General features: G+C 50.0%; 1 protein-coding gene across 4 annotated transcripts in view; it reads left to right on the top strand.

Moving 5' to 3' along the window:
• FUBP3 (far upstream element (FUSE) binding protein 3) overlaps positions 1-19,614 on the top strand; it is a 98,457-nt gene that overhangs the window by 44,281 nt on the left and 34,562 nt on the right. For 2 of the 4 annotated variants that reach the window (XM_015411510.1, XM_015411524.1), the window contains exons 3-9: positions 4,595-4,645; positions 5,216-5,249; positions 7,719-7,768; positions 9,651-9,722; positions 13,140-13,197; positions 15,954-16,116; positions 17,572-17,670. In XM_015411510.1, the coding sequence (XP_015266996.1) occupies positions 4,595-4,645; positions 5,216-5,249; positions 7,719-7,768; positions 9,651-9,722; positions 13,140-13,197; positions 15,954-16,116; positions 17,572-17,670 (527 nt within the window). The remainder of the gene's footprint in view (positions 1-4,594; positions 4,646-5,215; positions 5,250-7,718; positions 7,769-9,650; positions 9,723-13,139; positions 13,198-15,953; positions 16,117-17,571; positions 17,671-19,614) is intronic. The other 2 variants (XM_015411519.1, XM_015411528.1) reach the window with 1 other exon arrangement.

The raw sequence follows: 19,614 nt of genomic DNA on the forward strand, positions 1-19,614 counted from the left end.
TATGCTTTGAGGTGCTGTGTGGCATCCAAGCCTCCACTTCCCCATCCTTCTAAGAGGTTTTACCTCCTTTGGGAAAGGCTGAATTGACACCCTGTAATTTTGTGTGGGTCTTAGCTAGCCTGATCTAAGATGTCTCAGGGAGATTCCATTGCAACGTCTCCAGGCAGACCCAAAGCTGAACCATAGCTGGCACTGTCCGTAGGTGCCTTAATGCTGGTTAAGATGCCAGGCATCCCAGAGGTTTCGTCTTGTGCTTCGCTGAGCTTAACTCTGCCTATTCGTCGTGACTCTATGTCGGGAGATGCCAGCGGCCCCTGCAGACAGAGCCCTTGTGTAACTGCCTTCATTGTGACTTGCTGAGCGCCTTGCAGGACTTCAAGACAACTGAAGCACGTCACGGCTTCACACCTGGGTCACAGGCAGTCCTGGCCCGTGGTATCAGTATTCAGCCATGCCATTTAACCATGACCAAGAAAAAACACAATTGTGCCGCTATGCTTGTTTGATGTCGGTTTGGAAAAGATGTGGGAAACCTGGTGGGTGACTGGAAGGAGAGCGAATAATGTTTTCCTCTTCATGAAAAATATAACCCATTCCGTTGCGGGATCCTGTGCATGGCGATACTCCTGTTGCCTTCTGCTGTATCAAAGAGCTAGTGCCTTGTAGCGGGGTAGAGCTGTTTTGGGCATGGGCTAAAGAGCCCTGGGTTCAGATCCCCCGTCAGCTGTGAAGCTTGCCTGGTAGCACTGCCTAAAAGGCTGGGCAGGGGCATGTCCTGCGTATCCTGCCTTGAGATTTGGTACATGGGTGGGGGGTATAAGCGGGATTGTGCTGAAGTACAATGGGAGGAACATATGTGCTGTCCCACAAGAGTTCTCAGAAATAAAGTGGAGGAGAGGCAAACCATCTGTGCTGCCCTGGGCTCCTAAGAGGAAAGGTAGATGGAGCGGTGGCACAGGGGATTTATCCTCTGGTTAAAAGTAACATCTGAGCTGAACAGGACTGTTGTCAGTTCTAGCCCCGCGCTGGTGTGAGCTACCAGCCTTGTCCCCAGCTCGCCATCCACCCAGCGGTTCGAAAGCTTCAGCGAGTAGATAAAATGGGTACCACTCCTTAGAGAGGGTGGGCACACGAGACCCCCCCTCCGTGGGGTGGAGCAGTGTTAGTTGACGAACGGAAGTGCTCGCAAGATCGAAAGCCTAGAAGATCTCTTCGGCATCAAGAAGCCTGTAATGGGCAGTTCCAGCCAGGCAGTGGCAGTATGGAGCTGCGACCCGAAGAGTCCTGGAGAGGAAGAGCTGACGTCATCCGGCCAAGCCGAATGGGAAAAATGCTGTCCGGATCATGTCTGAGTTGCAACTGAACAAATCCCCGTTGGCTGCAAAACGTGTGCTATGGAAAGATGATGTGTGTTATCCTCCCTTATCCCTATAAAGCAGTGTTAGTCCCTTGTGAAATGAGTAACTATAAATCGCTCAGAGCCAGCAGCTCTGCAAGGATTGAGCGATCAATAAATTGAAAGATTAGATTAGAAGGGTAAGATCAAAAAACGTGAGTGATGACCTTGCATCCAGCCCCAGCATAAGGAGAGTGGAGTGTTCCTACCTCCCCTTTCCTGCAGCTGCCCACTGACACCTTGAAATGCTGCTCCGGGAGTGGGTTCAGCACAGTATGCAAGTCCACAGTGGACTGCCCCTCCATTGGCAGAAGTCCTGTTCGCCCGGTGGAGAGCTCCTTTTGGATAGACCCAGTGGGAAAAGCATGTGCTTGCCAGACTTCAGAATGTCCCTCCCTCATGGGAAGACAATGGATTGGGGTGTCTCTGCTTGGATCACTGTAGCAGAACCCATATTTTATCACTGCAATGACATTGGCACCACAGCAGGCAGAAGATTGGGCTGGCATAACTCTGACTGGCAGGACAACGAGTAAGCAGTGGGGCTTGTGAGTCGGGCAGCCAGAACTGGTGTGCTGTGAGAAAACAGGCAAAGCAGGAGGAGGAGATCGCCAGAGCCTCCTGAAGCTGCTGAGCAGCAGAGGATGACCAAGTCTCTTCCCGCGGCGTCCCGAATTGTGCCTCATCACTGGGTCCCACCCGCCCCTCCCCTGCTGTCTTAGGAGCTTGTATCTGGTTTCGTTGGCTCCCGGCACCATGGCTACTTGTACCCCTTTCTGGCCCACACCAGCTCTTTGGCCACGGATAAGCAGCCAACAAGAGGCTCTTCCTTCTCACAATGAGAACATGCGAAGGGGGGATCTGGGCATCAATAGCACAGCGGCAGTCCCCTTCTCTGAGCTTGAGAGTAATAAAAACATATGTATTTGGTCGATACTTGGGAGCCTGGACTGTTATGAAGCTATTGATGTAGAACAGAAATAGATGAGCCCTCCTCATCTGTGTATTTCTCTGCAACATGTACTTAATCGGAGAGTTGCTGTGTTCCCCCCCCCCCTTTTCTTGCAGTGCTTACCATGCCCCTCATTTTTTGTTCCCCGTGTTGACTCCTGGAGTGGCCACTTCGTTTCGGGTAAAAAAGGATATGTAACTGGCCAAGAGCAGGCCTTGGGGAAATGTATCTGATCACTGCTTGCTCGTTTTTCCACGGTACTTCCCTTCTCTGCCCCTCAGCAATATGGTGTAATTGAAATGGGCTTCAACTGGTTGTTAGATCTGAGTGGCCCATTTTCCTGTAATGTTCCGCTAGAGCTTGTGTAGACAAAGTGAGATGTGTTAGGTAGTTCTGTGGAGGTTCTTTGTGCGCAAGGCATCTTGCATTGTGTTCATGCAGCACTCCATGTGCGGGAGGGAACCTTGTGCCGTGGACTTGTGTGACTTGCACAGCTTTCAAAAGAAGAAGGAATGTTTTGGGGCAGTGAGGGCCATCAGCTGGATGGAGCAGTCTCAAATTGCAGGCGTTTTAGGAGATGGGCTGGAGTCCTTTGTTTCGCTCCATCCCTCCTCGTTTGGGATTGGTCCCTGCCCTTGGGTGATCTTGCTGGGAGCATGACATTGGGTCTGTTCTGCAAATGGTGGTGCTTTCTGCTGAAGGGGATCAAAGCAGAAGGCTCCCTGTGCCAGAGGAGAGATCTGCTGCTTCCTGCAATAGATTTGCAAGATCCAGTGTCATAAAGTTGGCAAGTTGCATCATAGAAAAACAATGTTGATTTCATTGCACCCCACCCTTTTTTCCAAGATGCTCAGGGTGGCATACCTTGGTTCCCATCATTCATTTTATCTTCACAGCCCTCTTTGGAAAGAGTAGATTAGGTTGAGAGAGAATGACTGGGCCAAGGTCGCCCAGCAAGCTTCCGTGGTAGAGTGGGAATTCTGAATCTGGTTCTCTTAGATCATAGTCTGATCTTCTTGGTGGTGGAAAGTGCTGGCTTATGTCAACTGCATAGGTTTTCAAGGCAAGAGCTGTTCAGAGGTGGTTTGCCATTGCCTGCCTCTGTGTACCAACCCTGGACTTCCTTGGTGGTCTCCCATCCAAATACTAACTAGGTTTGACCTTACGTAGCTTCTAAGATCTGACAAGCTATCCAGGTCAGGGAGTCTGACCTTAGACTGAGGAAAATCTCCAGAATCAGCTTCTGATTCTAAAGGTTTTTCTGAATCAAAAGGGTATCTCTCATATCTTCTATGGCTTCACCTGCCACATACATCCGCCCCTTTCCCTGCTGGCAGGTCCTGCACTCACGGTCCATGGAGATTAATATGTCTGGGGCAGTGATGCTCTGTATTCTTGGTGCTTGGGGGGCAACAGTGGGAAGGCTTTTGGAGTTCTGGCCCCACTGGTGGACCTTCTGACGACACCTGGATTTTGGCCACTGTGTGACACTTGAGTGTTGGACTGGATGAGCCATTGGCCTGATCCAGGACAGCTTCTCTTATGTTCTTAAAAAGATAATGTGAGCTCTGGAATTAAGGCCAAGAGCTTCTAAGAAATGCATAATCTAAGCTAGTTTCACAGAACAATGTCAACTCTGCTTATTCAAGAAAACATTCAAAACTCAACTTCTCAAGAGGTTCATGTTACTACATTGCTAATTTCAAGATGGCAGCTATCTGGCAAAATGGGCTGTGACCCATGAAAGTTCATAGTGAAATAAAGCCAGTCAACTCTCCATTTCTCATTGTTTTAGATATGAAAATTAAGACTTCTTTCCCCCCCCCCACATTTTTGTGTTCATGTTTGTGTGGAAGAAACTGCTTTTAAAGACCCCACCCCAGCACTTTGAATTTACACGCCAGCCAAAAGTGAATGGGTTTATCCAGTTGGTGCACAAAACGTTTCAACCATGTCTGATCAGATGCCTTGTCCCATTCCCCTGTGCAGACATTTCAGAAGGATGTCTTGTGTAGTTTCTTCCTTTGGTTCCTCACCATCCCTTACATCTACTTAAATTTCCTAACACTGGAGAGGTTAACGTGGTCTTGGGAGGGGAGGAACTTGACACACACTTTAGATGAATGCTTTCAGATGGTGGGGTGGGGTGCCACACCATCCGTTTACCTGCTCCTATTGAGTAGAAATGTGATAGCGCCTGCATCTTGGTGGCTCACGGTTCTTTAACCGCCCTATTCCTTTAACAGGTCTTCGTTTAAGTTGGCTCCATGGAGCACAGATAAGAGAAACCCAGAGAAGTATGTCATCATAAGCCCTCTCTCAATGCTTTGTTGATTAGACTAAAAATCTCCCCAAATCTCTGTGTTTTGGCTTCTTCTTTTATTTTCATTTTTTTAAATGAATACCAATCTGCTTGATCTTTTTATATCGGGTTTAATTTGGGGAGGCTCCTTTGTGGCAGTCAGGATGGGGTGGGGGAGAGAAAGGAGTTGCCACACTTTCCAGGGATTTGCTGGGGGGGAGGGAGGCAGGATTCTCTCCCGTGCCTCTCAGCATGAGGGTGAGCTGGATCAATTTCCTATCCTGTGTTCAGCTGGACACGTTGCTTCTAGGCTGTTGATGATCAAGAAATCCCCTCCTGTTTTCGTCCCACGTAACGCATTCATTTCAGCCACTGAACCTAAATTGCTGTTTCTGCTCCTCTGCCGCCGCCGCTGCTTCCTTTTTTCCCCTTTTGTTTGTTTTTTTGGGTTCCCCCCCTCTCCCCTCCATGAAAATGGTAAGAACTCTTCTCTTCTATAGAGGTGAAGTTAGTTTATCCGTACTAATGCTTTGATTTTTTCTTTTCTCTCTCTTCTCTGCCACAGTAGGTAACCAGTTAGGGGCCCTGGTACATCAAAGGTAAGCAGTGGGTTATGTTTTATTATTTATTGATCACTTCTAATTGTTTATTGATCCACCCATCTGTACCAGAGAGTTAGAAGTCAGAGGTTGAGGACGTGGCAAAACTGCGAAGACTCTGTGCTCCACCAGCATGCCTGCATGTCTAGGAAAGAGGCGAGGGCTGGCGGGGCCAGTGTGGACACAGGATAAGCTGAAGTGGGAGGCTGGGCTGAATTAAGCCGGTGGGTCAAATCCTGTGAATCTGTTCCACTGGTGGAGGTTCTTTCCTCTTCCCGATCATCTTGTGACAGGGAAAACCTCCTCCTTCTCCTCCTAAAGGAATTCACCTGTGTCAATAGAGAACATCCCACAGATCCCTTCCAGCATCTTGAGCCAGGGTCCAAAGAACTGCTTTGAACAGCCAGTGCATTTTTTTTTTTTTACCAATAGATCCAGAGGTCATTTTAAAGGAGCAGAAAATGTGTGGAGGACGACCCCCCCCCCCCCGATCTTGCACTGCATCCTATCGCAATGTTCCCAAGGGTCTCCTGTCTCCAAGGAGCAGCATTTGGGAACTCAGTAGGCTGGAGTGGGGCGGGGAGAAATGTTTTATATCAGTGGAACCTTTGGTTAGCACTTGTGGTCTTGAAACACTGGCCTCTTGCGGGCTGTGAAATGCATTGCCCTCCCCTGAGTGTGCTTGGTGGTACTCTGGACATCCAAACATTTGTTTTAAGGAACGAACCTCCAGCTTCTGCAGCAACAGCTGTTTGTGTTAAATGCTTTGCAAAAGAGGGTGCAAAAAGCAGTGAGGCTCCTGGGGTACTGGTGGATTTGGGGCAGGGGGCTGGAATGTAAAAATTGCCTTCCGGGGGGAGAGCAAGGGGCTGCATCTTGTCCAGCATTCTGTTCCAGCAGCGGCCACTCCGATAACTCTGGAAAGCACATGAGTAGGGTGCAGAAACCACGTGCTCTGTTTATTCCCAGCACTGGATGTATACTACTTCCGTGGAGGCTCCATTTTGCAGTGGGGGGTGGGAGTAGGGTTGCCAAGTCGCAGCGGGGGATCGTAGGTCTTCACAGAATCCTTGCCGCGGGGACAGCGAGACGCGTTGCACCCGCTGCCGCCAGAATCTGACGCTACGCGTCGCTCTGGCAACGGGGCTCCAAACAACCCTGTTGCCAGAGCGACGCATAGCGTCATGTCCTGGCAACGGTGATGCAACGCGTCTCACCGTCCCCGTGGCAAGGATTCTGCAAAGACATGCAGATCCCCCGCCGCGATTTGGCGAGATTTGGCAGGCCTAGGTGGGGGTAATAGCTGTGGACCAGACGAAATCATGCTGGTTTGTCTAAGCTGGTAGCTTTTGCTGTCCCTCCTGGCAGTGAGGTCTAGAGGACAGTTTTGTGCTTTGTTGAAACACTACTTCTGTACCTTGTGTCAGCTTCACTGAAGTAGCCCTGAGGTTTGGATTTTGGGGGAAGAGAAAATTATGTGAGGGAGGGGGCAGTTGAAACCCATCTTCTGGAGACTGGAAGGTCATCCATAGACTTCTCCACTTGTGCAGTCTTCTGCTACTGCTTTTCCTACAGATTAGCATAGGAAAGATCCGGCTCGCCAAGCAACCTTCCCTCTCCAAGCAAACTGCCCCTTACCCCCCACGTCGTGTGACAGCCCAGTGATCACCTTCCCTGGAAGAGGCTTGATGTCAGTTCTGTTAGGAATGCTATTCCAGTGGTTCCCAACTTTTTCAGTGGTGGTGTCCCACAAGTCCAAATGTACTTGGTATTGTGTCCCATCCAGGTTTTTTGGTGCCCTGGGCAAACTGACTTTGGCACCCATCTAGTGCAGCATTCTATTTTCTACAGGTGCTAACCAGATGTTTTTGAGAAACCAACCAACCTTGCACAAAGGGCACAGCTGCCCCCACTGTGAACCCTAAGCAAGTGTGTCATCCCAACAGGCACAGCCCTTTGCATATGGAGGTCACCTTCCACCCTCTGACCACCCTCTCCTTCTCCATTGCGCTCTCTAGTACCCCCAAAGATACTCAGTCTAGTGACCATCGGGACACACTTCACTTGATGAACACGTATATGCCGTGAAGAAAAAATAGATGATGTTGTTTCCAGGGTCCGGTCTTGGTTTCCAAAATACAAAAGAGAGCAGTGGAAAGGGCAGGGGGTCTTGCCATTAGGGAGTCAAGGCCCACGACCCATTTTGGGTCCTGACTCATAGGTTGGGAAACGCTGTGTTAATCTTCTCTGTAAGTGTGTTTGAAAGCAAAGGCTGGCCTCCAAGGACAAGATTAGCTCATTGGCCAAAAGTCCCTTTCCTTCTTGCATGGTGTGAGAGTTTTCTGTCTCTGGTTCACCATCTTGGAACTCAGCGAGCTTCCAAAGCATGGCATTCCATGACTGTTGCCATCTATGGGAAGGCTATAATTTATCTCTATGATCATGATTCTTCCTTTCTCTTCTTTTCAGGGCAGTAATAACTGAAGAATTTAAAGTGCCTGACAAGATGGTAGGATTCAGTAAGTATTCCAGTGGAGGCGATTTTCTTTCCTGCAAAAAAAGAACAGTTATTCCCGTTCCAGCTTAATCTGTATTATGATAGGTAGGTGTTTGGCATAACAGCACGAGTTCGATTAGTGCTGCTGAAAATGAGGCAATTTGGGTGGGGAAAATGCATTTCCCCCCCTGTGAACTTTAAAATCAGTTGAGGATAATTTAGTTACTTCCTGCCTGCTACAGTGACCTGCAGTTAAAGAGCCAGATGGCAAACTTTGCTGATAACTCTGCCTAGGTGATGAATGTATGGAAAATTGCACTGGAGGGAAGTCAGGGGGGGGGGCAGCATATATTGCTTAAAGCTAGAATCCCTTGCACTTGCTTTGCATGCCCCAAGTCTCAGCTTCAGTCCTTGCCAGTTCCAAATAAAAGGATTCTGATGGCCGGGCTGAGAGAGAGACTCTTACTGTAGACTCTAGAGATTCACCGGCTGGTTAGAGCCAGTACTAGCTGGATCGAGATGCTCACTTGGAACAAGGCAGCAGCACATGGTCAGTTCAGGAATTCCAGAAATAAGGGCATTAGCAGAATCCCCACTTTGCATTTTGCTGCTTGGCTGTATTGGAAATAGCTGCATCTGTACTGGGTGGCTCCTTCCTTGGTCAAGGTCTATGACCTTCACAGTGCTTTCTTCACCCTGAAGAGTTGTCCTATCATTCTGTGCCCCCCCCCCAAGTAGTTTAACTTTTTGGTAATACCAAATTTTGGCTGGGCTTTTTAGCCAGCTATTAGCGTGTGTTGTCACTGCTTTGCTCTCTCCGCCAAAAGTGCTTTCTACCCACTCCGTCTTCAGTGTCTTGCTTCCCCTGGCCCTCCTGCAAACCCTTTTGCACTTTTATTTATTTGCAAAATGTGTATCCTGTCTATCTGCCCTTGTGAGGGCCACCAAGGTGGCTAACAATTAAAAACGTGCGTGATAAAATTGCATTTTAGAACTATTAAAATCAATCGGCTGCAAATTCACATCATTAAAACATCTAAGAAACAGAGTTAGAATACATACAAAATATGAAAACAGCAGTTAAACCCGTGGTTAGGAAGGAAAGATCATGGAGGGAAGCCAAATGAAACAAAGAAGTCTTCACCCGCAGGTGGAAGAGGGCAGCGGAAGGGGACAGAGGAGGGAGTGCCAGAGCTTTGGTGCCACCGCCGAGAAGGCCTCTCCCCTGGGTTGCCACCCACCTAATCTCAGAAGGTGGGAGCCTCTGAAGCAGGGCCTCCGAAGAGGACTGTAGTGGTCGGGCAGGTTCTTAGATTCCCCCAGTTGCCTTTGTCCTCCTGTCCTGCTGCTTCCACCTGCTGGTTTTCCCTCACGGGGCTGCTGCCTCCCACACTCCTGAGGTCACAATCACCCAGAGGGCCACAGTGCCAGGAAATATCCCCGTACGTTGAAGAGCCGTACCCGCTGGAATCTCTCTGTGCTTGTCCTGCAGCTTGGTAAGGCAGGACGAGAGCTGAGACCAGTGGGAGTGGAAAGGCTGCCAAAAACAAGAGTGCCAAAAACAAGAGTGCCTCCTTTCCCCTGTAGAGACAAGGATGCATTGACCTGCCACAGTCAACCTGGAAAGGCTGCCAAAAACAAGAGTGCCGGAGTCAAGGATGCATTGACCTGCCACAGTCAACCCACAGCAGCCATTGCAACAAATGTGGTGGGGTATTTTTGGACAGTTCAGGGGAATCGTTGATCAGAACACATCTCCTATCCATTCCTCAGAGCCAGAGCTGACTAAGCGGTGGCCACGTTCCATGGACAACTAGTCTGGAACCTGCCTGCCTGCTCTTGAAGTCAAAACTCATTCTGCTCTTCTGAAAGCAATGATGGTTACATCCTGGGTTTTGTTTCAGTTATCGGCAGAGGTGGCGAGCAGATCTCCCGGATCCAGGCGGAGTCGGGCTGCAAAATTCAGATTGCTCCAGGTATGAGATAATCCCCCCCCCTTCTGTCGCCTACCTGTGGAGCAGGTTGCCCTTGCAGTGTGATTGCTAGACTTTGGCTGGGTCTTGGGATGTCTGCCCGGGACATTGGTTGAGATGGGCCCCAGGCAGACCGGGACAGCTGGACTCCTGCATGCTCCCGGAGGATTCAGGCATGAACTTCAACTGCCTTCACACGGGAAAAAGCTTTGCCGCTTGATTCAGCTGAAATGGGTGCGCTGGCTCTTGCCTGACAGGATGTGTCTTCAGGTGGTTGCTGCAAACGTCATTCCAGATTGATGGCATCAGATTTGTCATTCTCTTCTTGACTGGAGTTCTGAAAGCAACTCACAGCGAGTGCAAGAGGTTCCGTTAAAATCAATAAAGAAATCCTCCAGTTTCCCGTTCAAAAAGCAGGGCTACAAGATAAATGGACCAGTGAGAGGAGATGTAGTTGGAGAGAACAGGTTTGAAAGACAACGTTTCGAAGTGCAATGAAAAAAACCAGTCTTAAAAGTCGTTAAAAAAAACCCACTCCCATGTCTGGAGAGCATTTAGGTTCTCTGAACATGGGGCTGTGAGTAGCTGAGGGGGGCAACTCTCTGATCCAGAAGGTGGGGCGTGATGGTGTCTTTGCCCACCGGCTCCTGGTGTCCTTGGCAGGGGCTGGCTGGAAAGTTAAAATGGCTCCAGAGCAAGCCAAGCGGAGTGATCCGACAGTGCTACAAACTAGTCACCAGCTGTCCTTTAGGGCAGTGGCCCCCTGGGAAACTTCAGTGGCCGGTCTGCTTACGTTCATTGAGCACCTGTAGCTGCCTGACAAAGGTACATAAGGGAAGCTGGAAGTGTTCACCTCAGTACCTAAAGAGTGCTGAAAGAGCTGGGTAGTTCAGGGGCTGTGTGTGTGCTATTTTAAAGTAAATGACAAGGAAAAGGCCTGCGTCATTGAATCAGTTTTTTAAAAATCTCTTGATCGCCCAGAAGAACACCTTCTGGCTTTATCAGGCAACAATTCTTTTTACATTTAAAAAAAAAATACAGAAAGCACAGACAGCGAGCTCCAGCGTGAAGGAGGCACTCTCTCTTCTGTCACACGACAGGGAATGCCTCTTCTGCGCGGGCCGCCTGCCACGTCCCTTGAGTGCATCGTTTATTTTGTTGCGTTTCACATCCTGCCTTTTGGCCACAAGTTCCTCAGAGCACTTTGCAACATTCTGAACACGCCGCCTTTGACCCCTTATTCCTCTCCTCCCTGGTATCCTGGCACTCTGCTGCCAGGTGCCTCAGATGTTCTTTCCTCAGGGACTTCAGAATGGCCATTGCTGATTGGGGGTCTTTTCCTATCTCTGCTAGGTTTTTATCTCCCTAATCCTCCTGGGAGTTGCCTATTATCTTTACAACGACCCTGCAGAGTAGGTTATGCTGAGAGAGAGCACAACTGGCCCAGGGTTATTCAGTGAGCTTACATATGATTGGGGATTTGAACTCCAGTACTTCCAGGACTCACCTGGCACTCTGACTGTTATAGAATCATAGAATGTTAGAGTTGGAAGGGACCTTGCAGGTCATCTAGTCCAACCCCCTGCACTCTGCAGGAGCATAGCCGAAAGATAGCCCTACAACATGCCCGGAAGATGGTCGTCCAACATCTGCTTGAAAACGTCCAGCAAAGGAGCCTCTACCACCTCCCGAGGCAGACTGTTCCACTGCTCAACCTCTCTTACAGTTAGGAAGTTTCTCCTGATATTTAGCCGGTATCAACTCCCTTGTAATTTCCACCCATTAGATCTAGTCTTGCCATCCGGAGCAAGACAGAATAGATCTGCTCCATCTTCTACATGACGGCCCTTCAGATGTCCTCTCTAAGCCTTCTCTTTCCCAGGCTAAACATGTTGAACAGCATGTGGATCCTCCCCAATCTCAAGACCCTCTAAAGTGTTTAACGGCGAGGCTTTTTTGCTTTGAAATGGGCATTTTCTTTTAAACATAGACTTATTTTATTAGAAAGCATATGTTCACTGGTTGATGACCTAAATAACAGGAGGAGAGAAGGGAGGGGCTGTGGCTCGGGTGCTGAGCGCCTGCTTTGCCTACAAAAGGTCCCAGGTTCAGTCCCCAGCATCTCCAGTTAAAGGATCTCACAGGTGTTGGGAGGTCCATCCAGAAGTGAACATAGTTGGCCCAGAAGCAGTGTGCTGCTGAGGGAGGGGTGGGACCCTGATTTCTGGGAGGGGGAGGTGGTGGTGGGGCTGGAGGCAGCGTGGCAGAGGCCTGGGGCAGCCTGCCGTTGCAGCAAGCCGAGGAGGGACAAGTTGGCCGGGCTCTGGGAGGCGGGGGGAAGGTATGGGCCGGAGGTGGAGTCACAGAAGCCCTTAGAGGTCGGGGGACCAGCAACAGGCAGCGCTGCAAGACTTGGGAAAGCCAGAGTCTGGGCCACGCAGGAGGCTGGGCCTTGGTACCCCTGGAGGCAGAGGCAGGCTAACGTGAGGCCAGGAGGCCTGAGCTCAGAAGGCTTGCAAGGGAGAAGCCACGGTGGGGAGGGATCCACGGGACATCTCACCTTGTGAGGAAAGACGCCATCCGGGGAAAGGAGTATTTGTGCAGGGGCCCAAAGAGGAGCCAGCAGGGAGCGCGTCTGAGAACTTGGGGGCTCATGACACCTTCTGTATTTGAAACTGTGGAGAGCTGCTGCCAGTCAGAATAGACGCCCCTGAGCCAGAGGGGCCAGCAGTCTGGCTTGGCAGCTTCCTAGTGTTCCTCCGCAGCACACCTACCCTTCCCCACCTGAGATCTCCAGCCCTGGAAAGTCGGTTCAGCCATGTGCCTGAAAGAGTCTTGCCCGGTGAGCTTCATGTCTAAGGCGCTGGATGGTACGTGAACATTTGAGCCCTTTGGTTCACCTTGCCACCTTGATAATACTGAGTCCCCAGCACTGTTGGGCTCTCCTTGGCTTTCCTGCAATTCTGGGCACACCCGAGGGCTCTGTGTTGGGGGCAGGACTGTGCATCCCGACACACTCTATTTTCTAGCCCTCGTGGGATTGGTGATGCTAGCAGGTGGCTTGTACCCACTGAAATCTCTGCATGCAGGAAGGTGTCCGGCTGAGATTGCCTACTGGGGGAGTGGGGTTCTGGGAGTCAGTGCTCCGCGCAGGTTGTCTTCCCCCGTAGCTACAAGAAGCAGAATAAATTATGCAAAACAAAGGCATTTAAGCAAAAATGGTCTTGTTTTGCACAATCTGTTACCAGGAGCAGAATTGAGCTTTTTATGGTGCCGATCTCAGGTTCTGTTCACGCACGAGCTACAGCCCGGGCTGCAAATCTGAATTAAAACACAAATCACAAGCTTGGCGAAGGGTGGTAGTTTGAGAACTGTGATATGGGCCCCACACATGTGTCGTCTTCTTCTTTGTCTTTGTAGACAGTGGCGGCATGGCCGAGAGACCCTGTGTGCTCACTGGGACACCAGAGAGCATTGAGTGAGTCTTTTAAAAATGTATTATTTGCTTTAAGCCCCTTCCTTCCCTTCTCTCCTCTTTCCTCTTTCCTCCTCTGTTTCCCCCCCACACACACACACACCCCTTAACTCTTTTCTTCTCTGCATTGCTGCTCCCGTTTATCCCGTACAAAAAAGGGGTGGCCCCTGCCCAGCCAAACAGTCACTCTTCTCCAAAGCTTCCTGGAACAGACTGAGTTCACTTGTCCAAGGCTGCCTTTAATGTTACCCTCCTTCCCTTTCCTAATTCAGACTGGTCCGTACAGAAATATGTTTTAGGGCACCCGAGGCCTATCTGATTATGCCAGCCTTGTAAACAGTGACACAGCTGAGACGCTCCAAAGAAATCCTGCCTGCCAGTGTCCATGTTAGCAGTACAAAAACGAGCTCTCTTGCGCTTTGTAAAATCTTCTCTATTTTGGTCACCTGGAGCAAGACGCAGGTTGCCCCAGGCGAACGTGCTGGTGGCTGTTTACAAGACTGGATTCCCTGACTGCTCGGAATGCCTCCTGTGCCTGTTCCCTCACCCCTGCAGGCTCCCAAGTCCTTTTGAACTGGCCATCCCTTCCACCTGAATGTGGGCAGGGAGTGCACACGAAGGCGGTCCTGAGCACTGTCAGCAACACCTGAATAAACTTGGGTGGTGTTGCAGCAAAAATACGCCCTCCCGCTCTCCCCCAGCCTGAGACCTACCCAGTTCGTTTAATTTGGTCCGTGCATGTCAGTAATCCCCCGATCACCACCGTGAGTTTGGCGCAACACCACCCACATTCTGTTGGGTTCTCCCCAAGCTCCTTGCAAGATCCTACCATGTGGCAGCCCAGCCGGGGGGGTTTCTGCGCTCTCTCTCTAGCCCTGTAGAAACTTTAGGGACAGTCTTTCCTCCCTCCCCCTCCCCAGGAGCCGAGTTTGCCTCTCCCAAGCCATTTTGAGGACCTCCCCACTCGGACTTGGAGCCACGAGCCTCAGGCTTTCAGGAACCCACTTAACAAAACGGAGCGGCTCTTTCTGTCCCCCAGCCTTTGGGGTAGGTGGGTTTTTTCCAAATCCATCCCAGAATCTTCTAATTTTTTTTTTTTAAAAGAGTTGCATTTTGGTGCTTTGAAAAGAAAATCAAGGAAGGACCCTTGAAATCCTCAGGCCTTAGAGATTGCGCTTTTAAAAAAGAAAGTCTGCTTTGTTTCTGCATTTGAAGGTCTTGTAGGGCTGTAATTCCTCAAGCGTTGAAGCGGAATAAGTATGATTGACAGGTGCATGTTATAGGGCAAGCAATATGGGATTTTTTTTGCTAGTATTGAGGTGGGTTTCTCCCTCCTCCCTCTTCCTTGCTCTAAATGGATGTTTTGGAGGAAGAAGGGAAATGATGAAAAGCTGTAAGATCTTTCTTTTTTTTTAAGTGTGTGCCTGATGGTGGAGGAGGGGACGCTTACATTGCCATGCCTGTCTTGTGCTGAGGCACCAGGCCTCCTGTCTGGCTTCTGCTTACACATCTGGCTCTTTAGAGCTAGATAGGAAACCAAGGCTGGGAAAGAGAAGGTTTTGTCGGGTAACCCTTTGAATTTTATTCTGTCCTACACGTGCCATGGTAGACGCTTCCAACAAGAGACTGCTGTGCACAGGAGTGTCCAGGGGGAAGGTCTGTAGTTTGCTGGTGGTCACCCTGGGTTGCAGGAAGCAGTGGTACAGTCACCTGGGAGGGCGGGAGGTTCCCTAGCAGGAAAACCCGTGGACCTTGCTGTGGCACAAAGCTCGGACCCACAATTTTGACTGGCCTCGTCCACACCATGTCATGGAATCCTACATGCACAAACCAGCCCAGGTGGACCCGCACAGGGTCTGTTGTGCATCTTGTGGGTGGCCCCTCATCTTGTACTGTAGACGGGCGGTACTCCACCCAGGGTCATTGGCCCCCGGTTATTCTTGTGAAGTGTGTTTATTTCTGGCCCTTCCTCCCAGAAGCTTCGTCCCTTCTCCTGTTTGATCCCTACCGGAACCCTTCCAAGAGGCGGGCCTTCAGCTTCACGCTGGAGCAGGAATTCGACCCTGGGTCTTCCTTGGCCCGTCACTGGCTCTCAGTTCTGGCCGATGGAGTTGGGGGATCAACTAAAGGCACTTGGTGGTACCGCACCAGCCATCAGCATTAGCCAGGCAAACAGGAAGTCCAAAGAGACTTTGTGCTCCTGGTGTTCAGAGCGAATATTTTGCCCTGAGGCAAGTGTTGGCCGTCCCTTAGCCCATCTGTATCAGCAGTGGGCCAAATGGGCATCTTCCCTTCCTCTCCTCGTGTATGCAGAGGATAGCTGTCAACAGCCATCCAAGTAGAGGGTAGCAGTTAGGCCCTGGCCAAGTAGGGAGCCTGGACGTTTCTCAGAATGGTATGTGTGTGGGGTGGAGGGTTGGAATCAGCAAACGAAAAGTCTGACTGGGTGGGCTAAGTGGAAGGGCCTTTCCAGAACACTACGTGAGAACGTAGCATTTGAGAGGCCTCTGCATCTTTGTCATCTTCTCCTCACCCACCCTGACGCCAGAGTCGAAACGTGCGAAGAAGCCTGATCCAAAATGCCGAGTTGCCATAGTGACTGCCAGTTACCTTCTCATTTCTCTTTCTCTCTTTCTCCCCCCCCCAAACTTCCTGCATCCCAGTGATATTTTTTGCCTAGACCCAGCCAGATGGGAAGAGTGCAGTATAACTGTGGTTTTTTTCCCCTTGAATTTTCTCTTTATGGCTCCCCTCCAAAGACAAGCAAAGCGGCTATTGGGACAAATTGTGGACCGCTGTCGGAATGGGCCTGGCTTCCACAATGATGTGGACGGCAACAGCACGATCCAGGAGATCCTAATTCCGGCATCCAAAGTGGGCCTGGTCATTGGCAAAGGTGGAGAGACGATAAAGCAGCTGCAGGTAGGCAGGATATCATGTCTTTCCTCCACTGCTCCGCTCCACTTCCACATCGTTGCAGACAAAAGTGCTTTATGCTTGATGCCAGTTGTGGGCAGAGGGTTGAGTCACAGGGGTCTCTTCCACTAGGGTAGGATATTTCTGGCATGGGAGGTTCTGTTTCTTCCAGAGAGCACCTCTAATAGAGGAGCAGAGCTGCAAGATCTAACGCAGAGTCCATTGCTTTCTGACTATGCCACGGCACCATTGGAGTACGTGACGCTTGGCACAGTAACGCAGGTTCAGGTCCTACAACTCCCTTCTACCAAGTCTTTGTCCAGTGCATAGACAGAGAACATCTTTCACTGGAGGAAGACTTGGCAGAAGGGAGTTGTTGGATCCAACCCATTAACAAAAGAGCCTAGTTCCTGCCTGGGAGCTGAGATCCTAGGGAGAGGACCTCCTAACTCTCCCACCGGTCAAAGAGGCTCATTGGGTGGGTACACAAGAGACGGGGCCTTTTCAGGGACAGCCCCACAGTTATGGAACAACCTCTCCAGGGAGGTGCGCCTCGTCCCCTCACTTTCAGTCTTCAGGAGGCATCGGAAGATGGTTTTATTTAGAGCCAAAACCTCCAAAGGAAGTTTAGAAAACTAGTAAGGGGCCAAAAATTAAAAACATCAATAATGATAGACAAAAATACACGTGTCTATGTCAAAAGCAGTTAAAAACCTTGTAAGGGTCCAAGTAGAACCTCATGGTATAGTCAAAGTGACAAATGCACAAAAGGAACTATATATGACCTGACGCATTTTGGCCCAATCTGGAACTGTTCACTGTATATACTGATGTTACAGTGGCCCTAATAGGGTGATTGTACTGGCATCTCTAGTTAAAGAACCTCATCTTGCTTTCACAGACTGAGTTTAAACAGCGAAAGTGAGGTGTTGGGGTACTGGTGATCTTGTGGTTGTGTTGCTTAGTTTCAAGCTTTTAGTCAAGTTGTACTTCAAGAACATCAACATAAAGAACTTTGTTGGATCAGAACAAGGGTCTGCCTAGCTTAGCATTCTGTTGTTGGAAAGAGTCTCGGGTTTCCTTCAATATTTCATGCTGTTGTCAGCAAGCGGAATTCTGTGCCTTAGCCCCATTTTCCATCACATGCCTGTTGAATTGCAGCAGACTTTTGGTGGACTGGTTTGTGGGTCAAAGATCCCATCATGTGCCCTGAGAGAGGATTTTCCTATAAAGCAAAGTGGTGCATCGACGTCTTTCCTTGCTAGCTTTCCTGTGATTTTTGCCTTTTCGAAAAATGGAGCTGTCAGGACAAGCTAGATGGATCAAGCTGCTTAACAGATTATTGACCTGCACTTTGGGGCTTCTGTTATTATTTTCTCTCTCTCTCTTTTTATGGCCTTCTGCCTGTTTTGGCATTCCATTTATTCTTGCTTTTCCATTGTCTGCGTGTTGCATGTGCAGGAACGAACAGGCGTGAAAATGATTATGATCCAAGATGGCCCTTTACCGACTGGAGCGGATAAACCTCTTCGGATTACTGGAGATGCTTTTAAAGTACAGGTGTGTATCAAAGAGGATTTGCGGTCATGCTGATAGAGTTTTAGGAGGATTTGGAATAATGGCACAGTTGGCGGTGCTCATGAGCCACTCGTGTGTGTGTGTGTGTGTGTGTGTGCGCATGTTTGGGGAGGGGAGACTCTGAGGCCTGCGGGCCAAACAATCCTCTACCTATTTACATCTGGCCCCCTTACATTAGCACTCTCCCCAACTGAATTCTGCCAAGTAAAGAAAACCAGAGAGGCGTGCAAATCCTTGTATTGCCGAAAAGAAAAAGGGAAATGTAGCTATCTAATTAGTTCTTCTTGAAATCGCAGTACAATGGAAACTGTCTTCACTCGAAGGAAGGCATCTTTGCAGGAGGGATGTGATACTGTGATTCAGCTTGGCTGCAGCAACAGAACTTTTTGAGTGCTTTTGTACTGTGGCTGGTTTGGAACCTCCACTCTGGATTCCCCTAGGAAGGAGAGCTCCTGTTGCCGCAGATGGGCAAAGGGAAGGGAGCAACCGGTGACAAGGGAGGGGTATTTGCTGTTCTTGTGTGCTTTCATAGGGGGAGGGCAGTCTCTGTGCTTCACACCCATGGGATTCAGTGCGCACGCTCTGGATCGATCGGTGCTGTAGCAAACTCTTTTAACGGATTTTCGCGCCCAGTCCCTCAGGCATGCGCAGGAACCCCACCGCACAGGCCCAGAGGGGTGGGTGCGGACATCCCGCCAGTTCCTTTCTTACCGCTGCATTGAGTAGACCTCTTCTTCGTCGGTATGATCGGTTCGCTATTAGCTCACCTCACAGCTCTTAGGAATGATTTCCAAACTTCTTTTACTTTATTTTTTGTTTGTTTCTTCTTCAAAAACAGTTTAAAAAAACCCAAATATTTTGCTTTCGGTTGAGGGGACTTTACCTCAGGCCTTCGGGCTACCCCCCCCCAAAAAAAACGTTCCCACATCTTCTTTTCTTTTATGGAGAAGAAGTGGGGATTTTTAATAGGTGCAGGGGTTGCGGTAGCAAACTTGCTCCTCCCGACCGCCATACCCTCTGCATTTTTTACCTCGGAGAGTCTCACCAGCCAGAGTCCTGTCACCACTGTGCACGTTTCTCCAACCAAACGAGAAAAAAACGTGCTGCGTGGCTTAAAGTGCCGCTGCTTGAATTGGCCCTTCCTCCTGCCTCAGCGATGGAGGAGAGACCGTCAACATCGACAGCTCCGGCATTGAGACCTGCCTCCAATGTCGACCACCCAACGCCGAAGCTATCGGCATCGAAGGCACAATCGTCCGCTTCCACGCCAGTCAAAAAGAAGGCTAAGGCAAGTAAGGATCACAAGTCCACTAAGAAGGGCACGTCCAAGCCCCTGAAGGCAGCGAAGAAGGGGAAGGAAGTGGTGTCTGCACTGGGTGATGCACCTAAAGTGCCTCCCACTCCAACGGCAGTATCGATATCGGAGGCCCAAGCCCCTCCACCGATACCGACCATCAAACTATTGGATTCCCCCGTCCAACAAATGGAGCGTCCTTACTCCGACATCGACACGGCGGAGCTCCTAAGTCACCAAATGGGTGCAGAGCTTTTCCCCGCTCATTCGACTTCGTCGACATCGACAGTATCGGAAGCTCCCGACATCGATCCACGTCGGCACCGATATACTTCATGTGACACGCAGCGTCACCCTCCATATCTGCAAGGTCAATCTGTCAATATCAACGACCGAGACTACAGGGACGGCTCTCACAGACGGGCTGCTGCTTTGTCTCCCAGATGTCCACGGTCCAGAAGTTGCTCCCCAAGAGTCTTCCTGCCCCACCACCACCACCACCAATGTCGTGGGATCAACGACAGTTGAGGTACCTGTATGAAGCTTATCCACCATCCATGCCGTGGTTGACTCCGGCGGGCTACTCTGATTGGGATCGCTATTCGTCCCACTCTGTTCATAGGTCGAGAAGA

The sequence above is a fragment of the Gekko japonicus genome, unplaced genomic scaffold (assembly GCF_001447785.1).
Source record: "Gekko japonicus isolate JY-2015 unplaced genomic scaffold, Gekko_japonicus_V1.1 scaffold463, whole genome shotgun sequence".
NCBI lineage: Eukaryota > Metazoa > Chordata > Lepidosauria > Squamata > Gekkonidae > Gekko > Gekko japonicus.